This window comes from Mustelus asterias, chromosome 9, assembly GCF_964213995.1.
Source record: "Mustelus asterias chromosome 9, sMusAst1.hap1.1, whole genome shotgun sequence".
Taxonomy (NCBI): domain Eukaryota; kingdom Metazoa; phylum Chordata; class Chondrichthyes; order Carcharhiniformes; family Triakidae; genus Mustelus; species Mustelus asterias.
Genome location: NC_135809.1, coordinates 11,597,917 through 11,619,789, shown reverse-complemented (window position 1 = coordinate 11,619,789; position 21,873 = coordinate 11,597,917). Strand labels below are relative to the sequence as shown.

General features: G+C 40.9%; 1 protein-coding gene across 4 annotated transcripts in view; it reads left to right on the top strand.

Annotated features, from left to right (window-relative positions):
- Positions 1-21,873, top strand: part of usp15 (ubiquitin specific peptidase 15) — a 109,430-nt gene that overhangs the window by 32,629 nt on the left and 54,928 nt on the right. For 3 of the 4 annotated variants that reach the window (XM_078219699.1, XM_078219698.1, XM_078219697.1), the window contains 2 exons: positions 4,354-4,499; positions 11,500-11,561. In XM_078219699.1, coding sequence (XP_078075825.1) covers positions 4,354-4,499; positions 11,500-11,561 — 208 coding nt within the window. Of the gene's footprint in view, positions 1-4,353; positions 4,500-5,164; positions 5,217-11,499; positions 11,562-21,873 lie in introns of those variants that run through there. The other variant, XM_078219700.1, reaches the window with a different exon arrangement.

Here is a 21,873-nt window from a genome sequence, read left to right as displayed (position 1 = left end):
GCCGAATGGCCTCTTTCTGTACTGTAGGGTTTCTATGATCTATGTTACGAGCCAGGATGTAGAGATTCCACCTTCTTCAACATCAGCAATTTCACTCTGGAGGTTGTCCACAGCTTCACATTACTTGGATCAACAATCACCAGAAATCTGTCCCTTGGTGCACCAGGATCGGCAAGGCACAGCTGTCGTGTCAAAGTTGAGAAGGCCAGTGTGGGCCAACAGGAAATCAGCTGAAAGTACAAAGCTCCACAGGTACCAGGCTTGTGTTCTCAGCTTTTACAGCCGCAACAGACTAGGTTCAATCCAGAAGCAATGTGCACCCTGAGCATAGTCCATCATCACCCACGACTGACAGCTGCCTACAATATGGCTGTTTACCCAATCAGCATTAGCCAGCTTTTCTCTCATATCTATATAACTGGCTTTGTTTAAGATTAACATTCTTGTTTGGAACTAGAATATGTTGCCTTCAAGCTTAATATGGCATTCATTTGTATTTTTCCAGTCGATCTTTTACTAATTAACCCTGCCTCGTTGCACAGTAGTAGGAAAAACATAACTATTCAGAGTTAATTCCACAACTTATTGTTCAAGAAAATCAAAGACATTTTACAAACTCATCTTCCAGACTATGTTGATTGGTCCAGTCTATGTGAAGATTAAAGTCACCTACAATTGTTACATTGCCTTTGTTACAACCGCCAATTATTTCTTAATGCTCTGTTCAACAGTGTATCTGTGCCTTCTGACTCTCTTTATTCCTAATACCCACAGCATTCTACTTCCTGGCCTTCTCAGCCAAGCTCCTTTATCACCAATATCTTTATTTCATACTTTAAAATGAGGGCTACCATTCCTCCTTTTCTGTTCTATATCTTATCAAAATAAGATCTTATCAAAATGTTGTGTTCCAGGGGACGCACTTCCCAACCTTGATCACCTTGTGACCATGCCTCTCTAATGATGATTAAAGCTAAATCATTCAGATAAAGAACTTTTTTTTACTATTATTTGCCCAGTTATTTACTGTTGTTCTATTGCCGTTAAACTCTCTGTCTCTATCTGTCGCAATTGGCTTGTTTTTAACCAAATCGCTGCACTGTTCTATTGTCTTTACTTTCCTCTTTAAATTTCTAAATATATCTTAACTGGAATCCTTCCCCCTCATCCTTAAGGTTAAGTTATCCTTGTTACATGATTCACCATGACACTGACCCCAACTTGGTTTAAGTGGAGACCACACCAACAGAACAGTTCCCTCTTGAATCAAAACCCTTTCTTCCCATACCAGTGTTGAATATACTTTCTGCTTTTAGATAATCAAATGTATATGCTATAAATAATCACACTGTAATATACCCTACTCTCATTATAAAATCTTAAATATATGGAGCAGAATCACAATAGGAGGCTCCTATTGACCATAGAGAATCTCATTTAGAATTACCCTGGTCACTGCTTAGAGTAAGAAGTTTAACAACACCAGGTTAAAGTCCAACAGGTTTATTTGGTAGCAAAAGCCACACAAGCTTTCGAAGCTCTAAGCCCCTTCTTCAGGTGAGTGGGAATTCTGTTCACAAACAGAGCTTATAAAGACACAGACTCAATTTACATGAATAATGGTTGGAATGCGAATACTTACAACTAATCCAGTCTTTAAGAAACAAAACAATGGGAGTGGAGAGAGCATCAAGACAGGCTAAAAAGATGTGTATTGTCTCCAGACAAGACAGCCAGTGAAACTCTGCAGGTCCACGCAACTGTGGGAGTTACAAATAGTGTGACATGAACCCAATATCCCGGTTGAGGCCATCCTTGTGTGTGCGGAACTTGGCTATCAGTTTCTGCTCAGCGACTCTGTGCTGTCGTGTGTCGCGAAGGCCGCCTTGGAGAACGCTTACCCGAATATCAGAGGCCGAATGCCTGTGACCGCTGAAGTGCTCCCCAACAGGAAGAGAACAGTCTTGCCTGGTGATTGTCGAGCGGTGTTCATTCATCCGTTGTCGCAGCGTCTGCATAGTTTCCCCAATGTACCATGCCTCGGGACATCCTTTCTTGCAGCGTATCAGGTAGACAACGTTGGCCGAGTTGCAAGAGTATGTACCGTGTACCTGGTGGATGGTGTTCTCACGTGAGATGATGGCATCTGTGTCGATGATCCGGCACGTCTTGCAGAGGTTGCTGTGGCAGGGTTGTGTGGTGTCTTGGTCACTGTTCTCCTGAAGGCTGGGTAGTTTGCTGCGGACAATGGTCTGTTTGAGGTTGTGCGGTTGTTTGAAGGCAAGAAGTGGGGGTGTGGGGATGGCCTTGGCGAGATGTTCGTCTTCATCAATGACATGTTGAAGGCTCTGGAGGAGATGCCGTAAATTCCATCTCCGGAGGAGATGCTTAGAGCACAGGAATGCTTGGCAAAATTCTATTGAGTGTCCTGTAGCTTCATATATGATTTAATCTTGGTTCAGCAATTAATACTTAGTTCTAGTATTGAATTTCTGCATAAGAGAGTCAAAAGATGTGCAAGTTAAGTTGATTGGCCATGCTACATTACCCCTTAACATCTCAATATATGTAAAGGGCGAGGGGATTATTGGGGTAAATACGTGGGTTACAGGAATAAGGCTGGCTAACATGCTCTGTCAGAGAGTCGGTGCATGCTCGATGGGCCGAAAGGCCTCCTTCTGCATCATAGAGATTCTATGATTCTATATGATATGAGAACTCCCACAGTGGCAACAACTGAAAGGCAAAGCCTCACTACTGGTCTTTTATGCAAAGGTTCTGATTCAATATTGCGTCGAACCAATCTGTGGGATATCATGTTCTAGATGTAAATGCAATGGTCTGGCATGGCCACTAGAAACTTTGGTGCTGTTCCAATTATCAGTAAAATTGAAATGCCTAAGAATGCAGAAATGTGCTATATGCTTGCCGCATGAAAATACAGCTTGACTAATTAAAGCAGTTGTAAATGTCTAATCCAGTCCAGAATGTGAAAAGTTTTATAAGTAATTTGAAAACCCTCTATGCTTGTTTCAAATTTCTTCGAGGTTTGTGTCTCCTGTTACCAATGTCCCCCACCCCAACAACCTAGCTAAAGACAATGTCTCTTTGTAGGATATGGTTTCCATGAATCCTGACTGTGCTATAATGTCATAGCCAAGTGCATAGCTTTAACTGCATTTTCACCTTGTTGAGGATCACAACGGAACTTGATAGTGTCTTCACCTGCCTCTCTAATATGTAGAATTACTAACGGGGTCTTGAATAATAATTGTAAGTGGTAACTTTCTCTCTTTTCCACCATAGTTCCTGAGATCAGTGGGTCAATATACTGACTTGTTTGACTGGGAGCTGGGCTTGAATTTATTCCACTCATGGGATAAAAGTCTTTTCTCTGGCATCTAAGGGTCATTTGATAATCTCAACCAGACCATGATGAAAATATAGATTACAATTACTGATAGTTGGGATACACTTTTGTCACAGTGTCTGGTGTGGGAAGATTTAAAAGCCACACTGCAAAAGGAATCTTACTCTGAAGTTGTCTTTAAGGCAGAAGGACCCTGACTCAATGTCTGGTTTGACTGCACCTTGGAGAACATTTTATTCATGCAAAGATCTGCCAGCTAAAGGAAACCTTAAATGAAACTGATATTTCTCTTTCCATGTTATATATTTAAATGGTTGCAGATTGCTTTAAGAGCTGATCACATGATTTGCTAATGTCATTCGAGTTTTGCACTCTTGTTTGTACTCTTTACAGGACAAACCTCCTTTAATAAATCTGTTGGTTTAAAACGTGTGCAGACGACATCTTTTCTTGTTGTTGAAAACCCGCAACCACAATTCCCAGATACTGCCTGACCTGAAAAATGTTTCCAACATTTTCTGTTCTCATTCCATTAATTGAAGCATTTTACTTGGTGTGTAGCTTGCTGTTTCACCTTGACTGAAGCTAATACATTCTTTTCTAATTCATTAACCATTTGTTTCTGTTGCATCATTCATGTTCCTTGAACTTTTGTTCTTGGAAAGTTGTCTGATGACCTAAGGTGTATAAGAATGGGAATGTGTATAAACCACCTGATGAACTATGAACATTTAAAGGATTACTGTCCCTAAGCAATTTTCTTTGCTGGATGGAAGCTGTGTACAAATTGTATGTCCGGCTTGAATGTTATTCAGAGTCTAAGGGAATCTCCTATGTACCATTTTTATTAAATATTTCACCGAGGTGACATGTTTCATATCACTGAATAACAAAATTGATTGCTTTGGTGAAATTTTGGAAATATCCTCTGCACTTACGTTTGGAAAGAGAATCCTTATTATTATTTTTGTTTTAAATCTCAGATACAATTGAAAAGGAGATGCGGAAACTGTTTAGTATCCCAGATGAAAAAGAAATTAGATTGTGGAATAAGTACATGAGCAACACATTCGAACCCCTGAATAAACCTGATAGCACGATACAAGATGCGGGACTATATCAAGGGCAGGTATAGTAGTTCAAAATATGGTATTCTCGCGTTATGTTTGCAAACAAAGGTGAAGTGGCGAGTGTTTGTTGCTTCCTGATACTAGTAGCAATTTCTAATTTCAAAAAGTATTTTTAAAGAGAGTACCTTAGTAACAATCAATCCTCCAAGTCTTGCATGGTGCATGCACTAACTGTCCATAAACCTTACTCACTAATGTTACAATGTTTGATGCTTTTGTGGCCACATTTTGCATTGTAAATTGCAAAGTCAACGATTCCATTGCATTTTAGACTGTCAATCACTAGGTGGCTCGGTGAAGCAAATCTGAGGTCTCTCCCAAGTTGGTCTCAGACTTGCATATATAAACACATTTGTCATCCAACTGAATAGCCACATGTAATTTATTGGTGTGCATTCTACACACACACCTCCTATCTGCTTTTTGTATGGCTGCTAAAAATGGCCATAAAACAGCAATTACTATGTTTATTTTCCTTAGTTTGGGTATCTTTCTTTTGAAAGACATTTTACTTACAGTTCTTTCCAGTTCCTTCCTTAGAGTCTCAGTTCAGTGTTCATCAATTGAGAAAGTAATGGAAGCAAACCACAGACATTTCTACAACTGCCAACATCCTTGGCTGCACACTGAGATCATTCATCATGACTTTTTTTTTACTTCCCAGAGGTGAACTACTCTCTAACTTGGGCTGACTCATGTTGCAACAATGCCAAGAAGTGAGTGAACTTTATCACTGGTTGGCAGATATTGAAGTGCCAAGCGGGGGCTTGTATCTGTGACTACCAAGTACCTCAAATTTAAGATACTTTTCCTTGCATTTAAATTAGTTCATGACCTCTTTACCCCCCCACCCCCCAACTTTTTTGTAACCTTCAACCTCACAACCTGCTCTCCCACTCCTAAACTTTCTGTTCCTTTTGCACCTTGTGCATTCTTCTTTCCCTTTGCCCCATCATTAGTAACTGTCTCCATATCCTTTTTGATGACCTTTCTTGAAACTCACCTCTTTCACCAAGCTTTTGATTAACCAACCTAATTTCCCTTTTGCCATTTTCTTTGCATTTCAGGAAAGTGCATCGTGATTTTTTTTTACATTATGTAAATTCAAGTTGAAGGAAGAACTGGTTATGCCAGCAAAAAAAATCTCAAAGCTTAATTCTCAACTGATAGTCAATGATTATGATTCATTAATCTCTGGTTTCTCCTCACATATGAACAATCATTTATCCACTGAGGGAAGGGGTAACGTAGGAACAGGAGTAGACCATTTAGTCCACCAAGCCTTTTTAAAATTTCTTTTTAAACTTTTTTTTTCAGTGGTCACAAGTTCAAATCATACCATGATTGAAAGCTACTTGATTTTGCAAAATCCAAGCTGGTTTATTCCTTGTAAATTAAAAACCAACTTTATATTTCAAAACTACAGCACAAGAATCGATCTCCAGAAACCTGCTTTAGTAGGTTACGTATAGGGAATGTGCGATGAATTTCGGATCTTTTGCAATTCCATCTCCAAATGTGAGCCAATTGACTCAAGTAGATTCAGTTTATCAGAAAACAAATCACTTACAATGCTTACAAAGTAAATTTCTGTTAAAAGCCTAGTCTTATGATCAAATTAGTTATGAAGATATACATCAGTTTTAAATTAGCAAAATATTTGTTGTCTATAACTGCAAATGTCAAATTCCTTTTTAAAAATTGCATTAATCAGCTCCATATGCACAGGACAACATTATGCCCTGACAAAATTCCAGCAGTAGTACTGAAGACTTGTGCTCCAGAACTAGCTGTGCCTCTGGCCAAAATGTTCAGTACAGCTACAACACTGGCAACTACCCAAGAATGTGGAAAATTATCCAGACATGTCCTGTCCACAAAAAACAGGTCAAATCCAACCCGCAAAATATCGCTCCATCAATCTACTTTCAATCATCAGCAAAGTGATGGAATGTGTCATCATCAGTGCTACCAAGTGGCATTTACACAGCAACAATCTGCTTGCTGATGCTCAGTTTAGATTCTGCCAGCGCCACTAAGCTCCTGATCTCATTATAGTTTTTGTCCAAACATGGACAAAAGAGCTGAATTCCAGAGATGAGGTGAGGGTGACTGCCCTTGACATCTAGGCAGCATTCGACCGAGTGTGGCGTCAAGGAGTCCTAACAAAACTGGAGTCAAAGAGAATCATGAAAAATTCTCCGCTGGTTGGAGTCATACCCAGGACAAAGGAAGATGGTTATGGTTGTTTGGTCAGTCACCGGAGTCCCAGGACATCACTGCAGGAGCTTCTTAGGGTAGTGTCCTAGGTCCAACCATCTTCAGCTTCATCAATGACCTTCCCTCCATTGTAAAGTCAGAAATGCTGATGATTGCACAACGTTCAGCACCATTCACGACTCAGATTCTGAATCAGTCCATGTTCATATGCAGCAAGACCTGGACAACATTCAGGTTTGGGATGACAAGTGGCCAGTAACATTCGCACCATATAATTGCCAGGCAATTATCATCTGTAATAAGAATCTCGTCACCTCCCCATGACATTCACTGGCTTTACCATCATTCTATCCCCCACTATCAACACCCTAGGGGCTACCATTGATCAGAAATTGAATTGGACCGGCCATATAAATACAATGGCCAGCAGCACAGGTCAGAGGCTGGGAATTCTATGGTAAGTAACTCAATTCCTGATGACTCAGAGCCTGTTCACCATCACCAAGGCACAAGTCAGGAACATGATGAAGCACTCTCCACTTGCCTGGGTGAATACAGATGTAACAACACCCAAGAAGCTCAGCACCATCTAGGACACTCCATCCACCACCCTAAACATTCACTCCCTCCACCAGCAACACACTGACGGAGCGTGTAATGTTTACAAGATGCATTCAGCAATTCACTACGGTTCCTTCGACAGAAACTTCCAAGGGCAGCAGATGCATAGAAACACTAGCACCTGCAAGTTCCCCTCAAAGCCACACATCTACATTGCTGTTTGTTCAGTATCACTGGGTCCAAATCCTGGGACATTCTACCTAACAGCACTGTGGGTGTACCTACACAGTAAGACGTCTCGCAACACCACCGCAGCAAGCGCTCCGAAAGCTAGTGGCTTTTGCTACCAAATAAACCTGTTGGACTTTAACCTGGTAATGTGAGACTTCTTACTGTGTTTACCCCAGTCCAACGCCAGCATCTCCACATCATGTGTACCTACACCACATGGTTAAGAGTGGTTAGAATGGCACACACCTTCTCAAGGGCAAGTGGGGATGGACAACAAATTCTGGCCCAGCCAGCAAAGCCCACATCCTGTGAAAGAATTTAAAAATAAATGTGTAATGTTCATCATTTGACATAGAAGGCCCTAACATAGATACTGATTCTTCAATAATGCAGACATGGCTTTCAAGCATTCGCCAAACAGTGGATAAAGTCACAATTACTCAAAATAATTAAGAGTTTGGAGTTGCCACATTGCATTGTAATAAAAATGTTCCCAACCTGATTCCATTGAAATTATAAAAGCAAAATACTGTAGACACTGAAATAAAAACAGAAAATGCTGAAGAAACTCAGCAGGTCTGGCAGCATCTTTGGGGAGAGAAACAGAGTTAACATTTTGAATCCATATGGGTCATCTTCAGAGATCCACACACACTGCCATATTTACACACACAACCTTATTCTCTAGCAGCATCGACTCAAAGCTGTCCTTGTCCTCAGTTTCATTTCATCCTTTGTCTCATCTGATGCCTCAACAAGAAACTTTTTCGCTTCCTTTCAGGTGTTAAGGAATGCAAGCTCCAGCAACTTAGTGATATCAATGCCCATCTGGGACTCTCCACAGCTTGCCCTCCATCTGACCCCAGCCCTTGCTGTGTATTCACTGTACCCTCTGACCTTCCCATCTTTGATGCTGAACGTTCTGTACTCGGAAAGGACTCAGTTTCATCCCCTTACATCCTCACCTCAATAGATTTCAGGTTCAGCATGCTGCTGAACTCCTCTTCCAACGACGTCATCTCCATGCTCGTTGTTTTTTGAGCAGGAGTCCTCCCCTCCGTTCAACAGATCCTCCAGTATTCTCCCTCTAGCTGGATCCCTTTTTTCTGGCCTCTTACCTGCCCTTGATCTTTTTATTGCTCTGAAGAGGTTATGTAGACTTCAAAAATTAACTCTGCTTCTTTCCACAAATGTGAGTTCTGACTTTTTCCAGCATATTTTCTGTTTTTAAAACGCTGAAATTATATTGCTAGAAAAGCTCCTCCCACTTAAGATTCTTATTGTGTTCGTACCAGGCATTCAGTGCGCACCTCCAATGCCTTGTTTATTCTCTTAAACAGAACCCTCAATACAGCAAATTGAAGGCATCCCCAATACTTATTTGGGGATAGACCCTCAATCACTCCAGCCTGGATTCAGAACCACAAATGTTGGGTCATAAACCTAGTTTAAAGTTGCAAGCTATCCTTGCACTCAAACCACCTGGGAATAGTTAATTGAAATGTATTGGTGTAAATCTACATTGGGGAAGGAGGAAAGAAACAATCTTGTATATAATGAAGCCTAATTTGTTTAATTATATCGAAACATTCAGTTTCAGTTGTATAATATGTAATTATAATCTGTAATCTGAGCAGTGCTTCTTGCAGAACTTCACAGTGGTAGGAACAACAACGAAAACACGGCTCCTGCTTGCATCGTTATTGCTATTGATCAAATGCTACATTGGTGTAGTGTATATATGTGGTATACATATTTCCTTGCTTCTTTCTGTCACCTTTCATTTTATTTCAAATCAGGCACCCACCGTAACCTTAAGAACACTTGGGAGACAAAGATAATTGATCTGATCTATTCCCATACATAACGCCCCCACACCCCAGCTCTGCCCACGATAGAGAATGTAACAAACATATCAGTGGAAAGAAAAATACATAGAATGTATGACCGAGTTAAATATAATCCTTCTGAGAACTTTTCCTAATACACGAGTTAAGATTGGCTTTCCCTTGTCCCAGTATGGTATAAACGCAATACTTTAAATGTTTCATTCTCTTTGATTTCCACCCACCCCCAGCCGCCTCCCCATCCTCCCCTCCTCAAACTTTCAAATTATTTTCCTGAAGGAACACTTCCCCAGGTGCCAGCTACCTTCAATAGTCTTACTTGACTGGCCATTCTTTGTTTGTGTGCTTAAATGCGATACTGCTTAACTCATTGCCCAGACTGCTAATGTCATCATCTAACATATGCGTGTAGAGAAGGGGCATTTGTTATCCAGAGCCAGTTTGTTTGCCTATCAGTCTACAGTGATCAGTTTTGTATTCGTATTGTTGCTCCAGTTGTTGTGGCCAAGTAACTCAGGGCAGGAATTGATCCCAATTGTATGACTCCAATATTCACTTTCTTATTCTCTTCTTTCCTGAGTTATCATGGGCAAAGAAAAAATGTACATTGGAAATGTAATAATAACTGTTGTAGCTTTCTCTGAAAAAAATAGCATCTTTTCCAAATTCTTCAAGTTATTTGCAAAACATTGTATAGTTAAAGAATCAATTGTGATTAATACAAGGTTAGTTAATAATTAATACAAGAGTCTTCAGAGCTGAGTTAGAGAGAGGTTTCCTAGGCAAACCAATCCATGATAATTGATAACAGAAGAGAATGCCTGTGGAACTACAGAAAATGCTTGCAGTCCACAGCAGGACAGACAACATTTGTAAAGCCAAAAGCCTGCTTTGATATTTTGGGTATCAACACTTCAAAGTGAGCTTGATAAATTGAGTTAAAATGACCAAGGATGTTGACTGTTGTTGAGAAAACGGGGACATTTCAGAGGTTTAGGTTGGAAAACTAATTCACCAGAATAAATATGGTGTGGGAAAACTGGGAGGGATAGACATAGTCCTTTATAGGAGGGAAGGTAGAACAAAGCATATTTAAGGGAGTGGACTTGTATAGATGTAATTGGGAAACCTGTTGTTGGAGATGGAAGTCTGGGAAGGAAAGATCAGAGTAGGTTAGAAATTGGAAGCGTAGTTAATAACACTCTGCAGATTAGATCCAGGACAGGGAGAACAGTATGTAGTCCAAAACATCAGAACCTGTCTTTTCTCGTCATAGGCGTGAAGTGGCTTACTGTGTATTTTTAGCACTTGTTGATTTTTGTCAGATTTTCGGCTCTTGCCGTTTTCCTTCTTTTCTCCAGAGCCACCAGTTGCAAAGGGAGTCGAGAGTAAACATGGTGTCAGATGAAAGGGGGGTGTAATCGGACCTGGCTATGGAACATAACTCCATTCCCATTCCAATACCATACATTTTCCTCTAATTCCATTCCCATGTTAAATTGCTGTACCCATATTTATAATTCTGTGAAGGTTTGTCATACTGCAGTTGTACACTCCCACTATTGGCGCTGCAGAGGGAGGTTGTAAGTACAGCATAACAAATCTGCAGTGGTGGTTTCCGTTATAAAATTGGGAAGGCACGGTGGCACAGTGGTTACCACTGCTGCCTCACGGCGCCAGGCAGCTGGGTTTGATTCCCGGCTTGGGTCACTGTCTGTGTGGAGTCTGCACGTTCTGCCCGTGTCTGCGTGGGTTTCCTTTGGGCGCTCCAGTTTCCTCCCACAGTCTGAAAGACATGCTGGTTAGGTGCATTGGCCATGCTAAACTTTCCCTCAGTGTACCCGAACAAGCACCAGAGTGTGGCAACTAGTGGTTTTTCACAGTAACTTAATTGCAGTGTTAATGTAAGCCTACATGTGACACTAATAATAAATAAACTATAAAATAATACGTAGCAATTTGTAAAGGAAAAGGTTACAGGTGCATGTAGAAGTAAGATATTTTATACATAGATATCCTTTGTGAAGATTAGTTACTACGTGATGTTGATGCCAGCTTTTCAGTTGGCATGGTTACTTGTATATTTTGTTGTTATGCACCATTGTTTCCTTTTTTTAACTCTTGTGTAATTTAATTAAAGGTACTGGTAATAGAGCAGAAGAATGAAGATGGTACATGGCCAAGAGGTCCTTCTACTAATAAGTGAGTTTGTTATCATCACATTTAATATCTTTAATATTTGCCCTTTAAAAACAAAGTCACATGTTGCTGAAACTGTCCATCTGTTTCAATGTAGAATTAAGTTTTGGTATCTCTCCCCGTGACATAAGCTGTGGTATCAAATTAAAGCAAAACAGCACAAATCTTCAAAGGTTTCTAAGATCAGCCAAACTTGAAGCTTGGCTGTCAAGCAGCTCTCAACAGTGGAACTTCCATTTTCTTTTAACTTGTTCTCAGTATTTGCAGATTGCTGCCACGGTTACATTTGTTGCCTATTCCAATTTGTCCCAAAAAGGTGTTGAGGGGCTCTGTCCTCCTAAGTTGCTGATAACACCAAAGAACTCGCTTGGGTGATTCATCAGATATTTAGGGTGAAGTCACATTACCACCATAATGTGTGGAGACAGATTCTCTTCCCTGAAGGTCCCATTGGCATCTCTCCATCCCTGCCCTGGCTACAAATTATTTGTTGAATTTATTGAGTTCAGTTTCACGGTTTGCCATGGTGGAAGTCCGCACTCCTATTGTCTGGGTTCCGAGTCCTTTACTTAAATATTTAACATCTTGCCCACAATTTTGGTTCAATTCACGGCCAAGTTCAATTATCTGCTTTGGTTGGATTTTGCCCGTTTTAGCTAGGGGTAACCAAGATTTAGCTCTGGAAGAATTGGAAAGAAACTCTCTTTGCTGATGATGGAGATGCATACACGACCCCAAAAATGTTTGGCCCAGGCTGTTGTGGTTTCTTGAGTAAAAGAGACCAACATTGAACTTCTATGTAAATTTAAAGGAGGTAAATGAGGGAAATGGATCAGAAAGGTTGTTATTCATCATCTTTTGGTGGCAATCCCAATACCTTTACAGGAAATCCTCACTTAATATTGTTAATTGATTCCTGGAAAACATGACTTATGCGGAATGACACCGTGCAAAACAGTCTGTCTGAGGCTCATAATACAAGATTGCCTGCCTCCCACCTTACCCAAAACCCAGCTCTCTGCGGAGTTATGCAGGAGCATCCAGGGGTATGGCGACGTACACACAAAACAGCAGCAGCACAATGCGAATGCAGGATTCTAATTAGAAAGTGATGTTCACATGGACTGATGTTAAGTGAGGACTTTCTGATTTCTTGGCTCTTCCTCCTCCTCCCTCCTGATGCCATGACAAACGAGAAGCTCATGGCAAATTGCAGCAGTGAATTCACATTTTTAATCTTTTCAAGTATCAAGAGACTGTGCAAACTTGAATTGATATTCACCCAGGGGAGAACTGGTCTACCAGTATTATCTATATTTGTGTAGGCATATTAAAATTTATATGCTGTATGTTTACCTTTCATGAATAAGCGCAAAATCAAAGAATGGTTACAGCACGGAAGGAGCCATTCAGCCCAACATGTCTGTGGAGGCTCACTGCAAGATGGATAATGGATGAAAATGGGCGGCACGGTAGCACAGTGGTTAGCACTGCTGCTTCACACCTCCAGGGACTTGGGTTCGATTCCCGGCTTGGGTCACTGTCTGTGTGGAGTTTGCACATTCTCCTTGTGTCTGCATGGGTTTCCTCTGGGTGCTCCGGTTTCCTCCCACAGTCCAAAGATGTGCGGGTTAGGTTGATTGGCCATGTTAAAATTGCCCCTTAGTGCCCTGGGATGCGTAGATTAGAGGGATTAGCGGGTAAAATATGTAGGGAGATGGGGGTAGGGCCTGGGTGGGATTGTGGTCGGTGCAGACTCGATGGGCCGAATGGCCTCTTTCTGTACTGTAGGGTTTCTATGATTTCTAAGAGCAGCTCAGCTAGGTTTAATAATCTTCCTCTTTCCCTGTAGTGTTGCAATTTAAGCTGCTCAAAAGCAAAAATTGAACTTCTTTTGCCAGTCATTATCATCTCTCAGCCACTGCTGAGGAAACTGATTGGAAATATGGTTGGGGTAGGAGCAGGATGGTCATATTTTGTGGTTGGTTAACCCAGTGGTACGTGTGGGTGAAGATCCCCAAGGCAAAATAGCTACTGGGTAATTTAACACAAGTTTGCGGCCATCCAAGGAAGCAATTACAAGGAATGAAAAGGCAGAGGAGTGAAACGGGGTTCGTATATAATGGATGAAACTGGCGATCAGATTGCCAATTTGTATATCTGCCTGCAGTTTTGACTGCACAGACAACTGGTTGTAAACCTAGTGTTTGATGTTCAGTTTGAGTATTTGTGAGATTACTAGAAACTGGCATGGTTAGGCAAATATTCAGTTGATTACAAAATAAAATTTGCTTGTAATATGTTCAAATAGATTTGCCATTAATGTTCAACATTTGTACGAATGACTTGGAGGTGATTATAATTCAAGATGGGGAGTTGATTAAGATGAATGCACAAAGCCCAGCACGGAGAATGAACACTCGTGTATCTTGTCTATCATCCACCAATGTTCATGGAGGAAGACAAATAATTTGGAGGAAAACAAATCTTAATTAGTAATAGTGTATACAAAAATAAGATTTAAAAGCTCAGTTTATTTTTAACAGATCTCTTGAGTTTAATTGAAGCTGAAGGACTCCGTAGCTCAGTTTAGCTGAAGGACAAATTCTGGAATGGAACCTAATTCATTTTGGCATTTCATCCTTTTGAGTTAAAGTGAACACCATATGGAAAGAACGAAAGAGATCCGTGAGCAGTGTTTGCCGTGTTATCACAGTACTGGATAATCCCATTGAAATTTGAGTATTTATGCGGCTTACAAATTGGCTGCCACATCTCTCGTTTTTATAACAGTGACTACTTTCTTTAAAAATGAGTACTTAAGCTTTTTTAAAAGTTTATTTATTAGTGTCATAAGTAGGCTTACATTAACACTGCAATGAAGTTACTGTGAAAATCCCCTAATTTGAGGTGTCCTGAAGTGTTGAAAGACACTCTACAACTGTATGCATTTGTTTACCTTCCCTTGGACACTTGGTTCTTTAGAAACTGGGATCATTACCATTCCTAATGGACCTCAGATCATTAGCAGAACTCATCGTCATGCATTAGTACTGTGAAATACTGCAGTTATTCAGCCCTCTTGGCTATCACTTGCTTGTATACATAAGCTTAACTATACATTTCAGTGACTATAAAATGAAATAATAGCTAAAACATTCATAAGATGCAAGTCTTCATCTTTTGCTTTGTGGATAGGGAAGGCTAAAACGAAAGCTAAATGCTGGAAATATGGAATAAAATCTAGCTAAATCTGTTGCTAAGTTTCCCGCGTGTTGACTATAAATGGGAGATGGAGAGGTGGGGGGAGGTGGTTTGATGGCAAGTAATACCAACATAATGGGTTTAATCCCTGTATTGGCTGAGGTCGTTCTTGGGATCGATGTCCTCACCATGCCCGTTAGTCAAAACTTTGCAAAGCCATGGTTAGCTGCCCTCGACAAGGATGCTACAGAGAGAGAGAGGGCAGCTCTGTACCATTCACATCATACTCAGTAGACCTCTATTGGCAGTGGGAAGATACTGCAATAACTTGTAAAAAAAAATAGGTAAAGCATATCACAGCTTTCAAATGAGAGTTGTATGTCCAGTTGTCTCCACATTTTTGTTTCAATCCTAAATTTGTTCTTTTTTTTATAAACCTAGTTGTTTGGATTGTATTGTGCGTACACTTTAAGTGACTAGTTCATAAAAAGCGTGCATTGACGTTGAAGGTTTGGGTCAAGGACTGTTTCCTTAATTGGTCAAAATAGTTTTTAGCTGGTTCAAAGCTTCATTGCAAAAATCACAACTATGCTGAGTTATTTAATGAAAAGTAAAAATTAACTATATTAAAGTTCCTAAAACTGTGTGTTTAATGCATTATCATGAGTTGGCTGTGGCTCAGTGGCACCCTTGTCTCTGAGTTAGTAAGTTTTGGGTTCAAGTCCCACTCCAGAGGCTCGGGCACAGGGTTCAAGGTTGACACTCCAGTGCATTAGTGAGGGAATGCTGTCCTATGGGAGGTGTCATCTTACAAATGAGATGTTAAACTGGGGCCTTCAGCTGCTCTCTCAGTTGGACATAAAAGATCCTATGTCATGACTTTGAAGAGCAGTGGGCAAGGTGGAGGCGTATCCCGTGTTCAAGCTAGTATTTATTCATCGCTTTTAATTTCAAAATATCTAATCATTATCCATTGTAATATGTTGGACCATAACTGGCTGCCATATCTCCTGCCTTACAACAGCGACTACATTTCAAAAGGACTCAATTGGCTGTAAAGTGCTTTGGGAAGTCCTGAGGTCATGAAAGGCTCTCGATAAATTCAAATCCCTTTCTCTCGCTTGGCTTTGCTCTCCCGCTCATGCTCTCGCACTCCCTCTCTTTTGTTTTCTTATTTACCCACCTACAGCTGGTGAGGTTTAAGGATTAACTTACTGCATTTTTATTGTTTCAATAGAGCGCTTTGAAAATAAGCTGGTTCAGCAACTTTAGGAATAGCTGTAATTTTGAATCGCAAGTTTTGCAAATGTGCGGAACGTTACAATGTTATGATTCTGAATAGTGAGAAATTTAAAAGTAGTTGTTGGAGATACCTTAAGGAGCATTTGGGTTAGTATGTTCTTAATTTAGATTGTGGCCATTCTTATCCTATTTCTAAGCAAATGCACAAATATTCCTGATGTAGGCAACTAACAATCCTTTATGGATCCCAATCCAATCTTAAATGGGCAGTCAAGTTTTGGATGAGCTATAAACATAGCAAAACCGATGAGTTAACATTTCTTGGCGAATAATACTACCCGACAGTTAGTCTGCAAATTGAAACTGATTCATTTTTATAAATCTTACCAAATGTAACTTGTGACAGTGAGACACAATATCTGGAGCTTGGATAAGAAGTTTCATTTAATGGGAATACAAAGTACCTGGCATGTTAGTTAGCTGTTAACTTAATTTAGATACTGCTTATGACTGCCAGCTATTTGGGGCGGCACAGTGGTTAGCACTGCTGCCTCACAGTGCCAGGAACCCAGGTTCAAATCCAGCCTCAGGTCACTGTCTGTGTGGAGTTTGCACGTTCTCCCCGTGTCTGCGTGGGTTTCCTCTGGGTGCTCCAGTTTCCTCCCACAGTCCAAAGATGTGCAGGTTAGGTTGACTGGCCATGCTAAATTGACCCTAATGTCAGGGCATTATCACAGAAATCATAGAAACCCTCCAGTGCAGAAAGAGGCCATTTGGCCCATCGAGTCTGCACCGACCACAATCCCACCCAGGCCCTACCCCATATCCCTACATATTTACCCACTAATCCCTCTAACCTACGGACACTGAGGGGCAATTTTAGCATGGCCAATCAACCTAACCCGCACATCTTTGGATTAGCAGGGTAAATATGTGGGGTTACGGGGATAGGGCCTGGGTGGGATTGTGGTCGGTGCAGACTCGATGGGCCGAATGGCCTCCTTCTGCACTGCCGGGATTCTATGATTTAGAAGGAATTTACATGTATTCACTCTGACACTCTGAAAGCCTCCCTAAATAAATGCAACATCCCCATCAGCACGTGAGAATCACTTGCCTTAAAATGTATAAATTGGAGAAGAAGCATCCGCAAAGGCACCAATCACCTCGAGTGTCACCGGGTGGAGCGCACTGAGGCTCAGCAGAAAGAGAGCACAGAATCCAGACCCGTTCCACTCACCTCATCAACACTACTTGCCAAACCTGTGGCAGAGTCTACGGCGAGGAATGGACTATTCAGCCACCACGGAACCCACCTCCCCAGAGTAGAAGCAAGTCATCCTCGATTCTGTGGGACTGTCAAAAGCACATGTATTTCCCAAATTGTGTCTCGACTTTTGCTTCCTCAACCAACCATAATTCAAAAAACAAATTCGGGCAAGTTATTTCTCGCGGAGCTTACTGATCCCTTGGAGCAGTGGGAAAAGATGTTCACTCCTCTCTTATTAACTAGGATACGGAGATGCCGGCGTTGGACTGGGGTGGGCACAGTAATGAGTCTCAACACCAGGTTAAAGTCCAACAGGTTATTTGGTAGCACGAGCTTTCGGAGCGCTGCTCCTTCATCAGGTGAGTCACTAGGATACTTTCTTTATCGAGTAATATTTTGCCTTGGATCTACATGATAGCCCAAATAAGGTTGGGATGTTAGCTGGTGCAAACATCTGTTCTATTACTTTGGCACAATATGTCTTATGCTCAGATGCTGCCAAATCATATATTTTATATGTTGAAATGAAAATAAAATAGCACTCTGCTGTATTGGGCAGTGAAAATATTGTCCCAAGTAAATGGCATGGTTAGCAAGCAATAAGTGTCACCCTTTCTGCAGGCTTAAACTTACAGCTGGAGAAATAAAACTTTATGGCTGAGAATTTCCACTGAATTGCACTAGTTTTGTCGTCACAGTTTGCCTGATAACAGTGTACCAAAGAGTTTTAACTGTAAATTGAGTTCATAGGAAGTCAAGTCCCCACAGAAAACAAACATTGTGATAAGCCCATTTTTTAATTATCAGATTGTGCAGGTGCATGGCAGATTTTGTAAATGTAAATGAGCTTGAGTGGAAACTCTGAGTGGGCCACGGAGAGAGAGGGGAGGAAGATCCTAGAACGTTGTGGTGTAATAATTTTAATGTGCCCTTCATTTTGGGTTTTAAGTATGGAATCAGTAGGGTCAGAATTAAGTGCATGTGTGTTAACTCTCTAATCCATTGACTAAATTTCTTCTCGTTGGAAATTGTGAGCACTAGTGAGTGTGAAACTTATGCAAAGCTTTTAATTTAGTTCTTCTGTGCATAGCTTTGGTACAACCAGAGACTGTTCAGTATGGTAACCCCCTCCATTGAAAATTCGGTACGTTTTGTGAGATTCTGCAAGAGTGACACTGATGAAACTGTTTGTAGTAAAGTTTGATACACAATTTGCTGTCAAACAGTAGTTTCAGCTCAAAATAAATATCAATGATTATCTAGGCAAAGGAAGAGATTACAAAAACAACAAATGCTCAGACAGTACCTGTGGAGAGATAGAAGGAGAGTTAATATTCCAGATCAATGACTTTTCATCAGAAGTCGAAGACTCTTGATCTGTGCTCGTGTCCGTGCTCAGTTATAATATCAGACATGATAAATTTGACTCTGCTGTACTTGAGTGTGCAAGGGAAAATATTGACCAGGGTCCTGCTGGCTCCTATTCAGTCGATGGACACACACATTTCTACTAACAATGTTGGGAAAGCAAATATTGCATTTGGTTTTTTTGTTTCTTGGTGTCAGAACAGCAACTGGCCCTCACTGGGTATGAATAATTGGCCGGTGAGTAGAGAGTGGTGTCAAACAACCATTAAAACTTGCACAGTTAGTATCAGGAGTGCAGCAGCCACTTGCATTTAATAAAATAACCCAAAGCATTTCACAGGAGCATTCTAAAATAAAATATGATGCCAAGCCACGCAAGTTCTGCTGACCAAAAGCTTGATCAAAGAGGGAGGTTGTAAGGAATGTCTTAAATAAGGAAGGGCGTTCCAAAACCTGGGGAGTGGCTAGCGAAGACGCAGCCCCCAATGGTGTAGGGAATCAAATCAAGGGTGCACAAGAAGCAGTACCAGGAGCACAGAGATCTTGGAGATTTTGGGGCTGGAGAAGATTACAGAGATAGAGGGGGAGTGAGCCCATGGAAGGATTTGAAAATAAGGATGCAAGTTTTAAAGTGAAGACACCGCTTGACTTGGAATCCATGTTGCTCAGTGAGCACAGGGTGATAAGGGGACAGGATTTGCTGCAGATTAAGACACGGGCAACAGAGTTTTGTATGACCTCAGGTTTATGGAGGGTAGAATGTGCGAAACCAGCCAGGGATACATTCAAGTCTAGAGGTAACTCAAATGTGAATCCGGGCTTCAGCAGCAGGTAAGTTTAAATAGAGATGAAGTTAGGTCATGTTGCCCAAGGTGGAAATAGGCAGTCTTAGTGACGACCTGATTGAGGCCAGAAGCTCGTCGCGGGGACCAAATCTGACAGCAAGGTTGCGGACAGACTAGCTTAATCCCAGACAGTTGCCGGGGAGAATAATGGAATTAGTAGTTCAGAATGGAGCTTGGACTGAAAATAGTGGCAACGCAGAAGGAATCTGATGCGGAAAAATAATTAAGTAAGTGGGGTGTAATGTATAGGTGGGTTAAAAAAGCAATGGTAATACAATACGAAACATTTAGCAAGCAATTTTGATGTGTTTTTCTCTGGGGAAAAAAAGCAGCTGATAGAGCATTTAATATTTGCAATCTTAAAACTGGACTTGAAAATATTGGTGTCTAGACCCCGTGCAGATGGAAGTTAAACCCCAAGCATTTGGGTTATATAGCTTTAAAATCTTTCGCATTCTATAGCTGTGCCACTGGAGTGCAAACATTGTGTGCTTTATTTCTAATTTCCAAAAAAAAAATCAATAAACAGAGGGAAGAGATTTTTTTAAATCCAATGTGCTGGAAAAAGCGAGGCCTATACATTTACTTTGGCCTGTGGTCTCATTGCTGTTTCATATTTTCAGACATGGACCAGGAGCGCAAGTATTATTAGCGCAGAGTCTTGTCCCCTGTAATGCATATTGAATGTGCTGCTTTCCGCCTTTTATTTTTCAACTACGCAGGGGTTTTTTTATGAATTGTCAGATCCAGTGCTACTTTCTGATCTGCAATTTGAAAGTCTAAAATAGAACAAGAGTGAACTGCGACACCACTCGGCAAATATTGCCTGTGGTTATTAGGGTTGGTCAGGAGGAACCTGGGCATAAGAAATTAGAATGTTGGACAGATAAAAAGCAAGAGGGGGGGAGCCAAATATATATGTGGTGATGGGGGGGAGGCGTGGGCACAGGCATGTGTTTGAAGAGGAGATATTAAAGCCTTGATACAGCTGAGACTCGATAGAATATATTTGGAATGAAATGTGATGATTATGAAAAATGGTTTAAAGAATTCACTTACTGGTCGAAACTGTTAAGAGCAAATTTATTATAACTTTTACTACACAGTTTCATAAATTTTAAAAAGGTTTGTTTCCACTGGTTGATGAATTGGTAAGAAGTCTCACAACACCAGGTTAAAGTCCAACAGGTTTATTTGGTAGCAAATACCATAAGCTTTCGGAGCACTGCTCCTTTGTCAGATCTGACGAAGGAGCAGTGCTCCGAAAGCTTATGGTATTTGCTACCAAATAAACCTGTTGGACTTTAACCTGGTGTTGTGAGACTTCTTACCGTGTTCACCCCAGTCCAACGCCGGCATCTCCACATGGTGAATTGGTGGCCAGGGTCATTGGCTCAATTTGTGAAAAATTATATCTCTAAATGTTCTCTGCACTGCATGGTCTCTTCAAGACAGTGCGATACCTTTACTTTCTGCATGACCTCCACACGCGGTCCCTTAAAGAAGGCAGCTTGTTTATGGGCTGCAAGGTATCTTCTTGACTGCTTCATTGCCACGTGTATGGGGCTTAGAAGAAGCACTGTTCATTACCTGATGAAATGAGAGGGAGATTAAAAATATTTTGATAGGCGATTATTTGAGCTCCGAGTCCTTTACCGCAAGCTTATGCGGCCATAATAATATTGTTCAAAAATGGATGACTGAATATTGGCAAAGAAAGGATACAAGGCGAGAGCAGGGAAATAGGATTATATTAGATAGCTCCAGTGGGATCCTTGCTTGCTTTGTAAGCGCGATCAAACAGCGGGGGGGGGAAAAGATGGAAAATGGAGAAAGAAAAATTTGCAGCAAAGATCAGTTAGAGAAGCAACATAGGGATAAATAGAAAATGCCAACGTAAGTTTTTTAAATCTTTAATGCAAGTAAGTAAACAGTTCAGTTGCTTTGAAATTTGATGCGCTTGGGTAGAAGGAAGAGAAATGCAGAGGATGGGAACATATGATCTGGAATGATCTTAATCAGCATTTAGGAGCTCTGTAGAATATTGTTCTTAAAACAGGGGGTCATCAACTCTCAGGCTTTTATTGAGGGTGCTTTTTAAAAAAGGCTTATATACCATGTGACATTTTGTGTTGGGTCGGAAATCATTAACTTTCAACTTTTACATAATCAGTTTACAAAGTGAATGGGCAGAACAGACACTGAGCCGAGTGGCCTTTTGAGCAGTAATGCTTTTCTACTATAGTGGTAGTAGACCTCCATTAAACTTGAAATGAAAATGAGCAACTTCCTAATGATTCCTCTTGTAGTTACTAGCCAGGCTATTCCAACAGTTCGATGAGTGATGATTTTTTGTTTTGTCATTCTCAATCTTTGAATAGTTAGT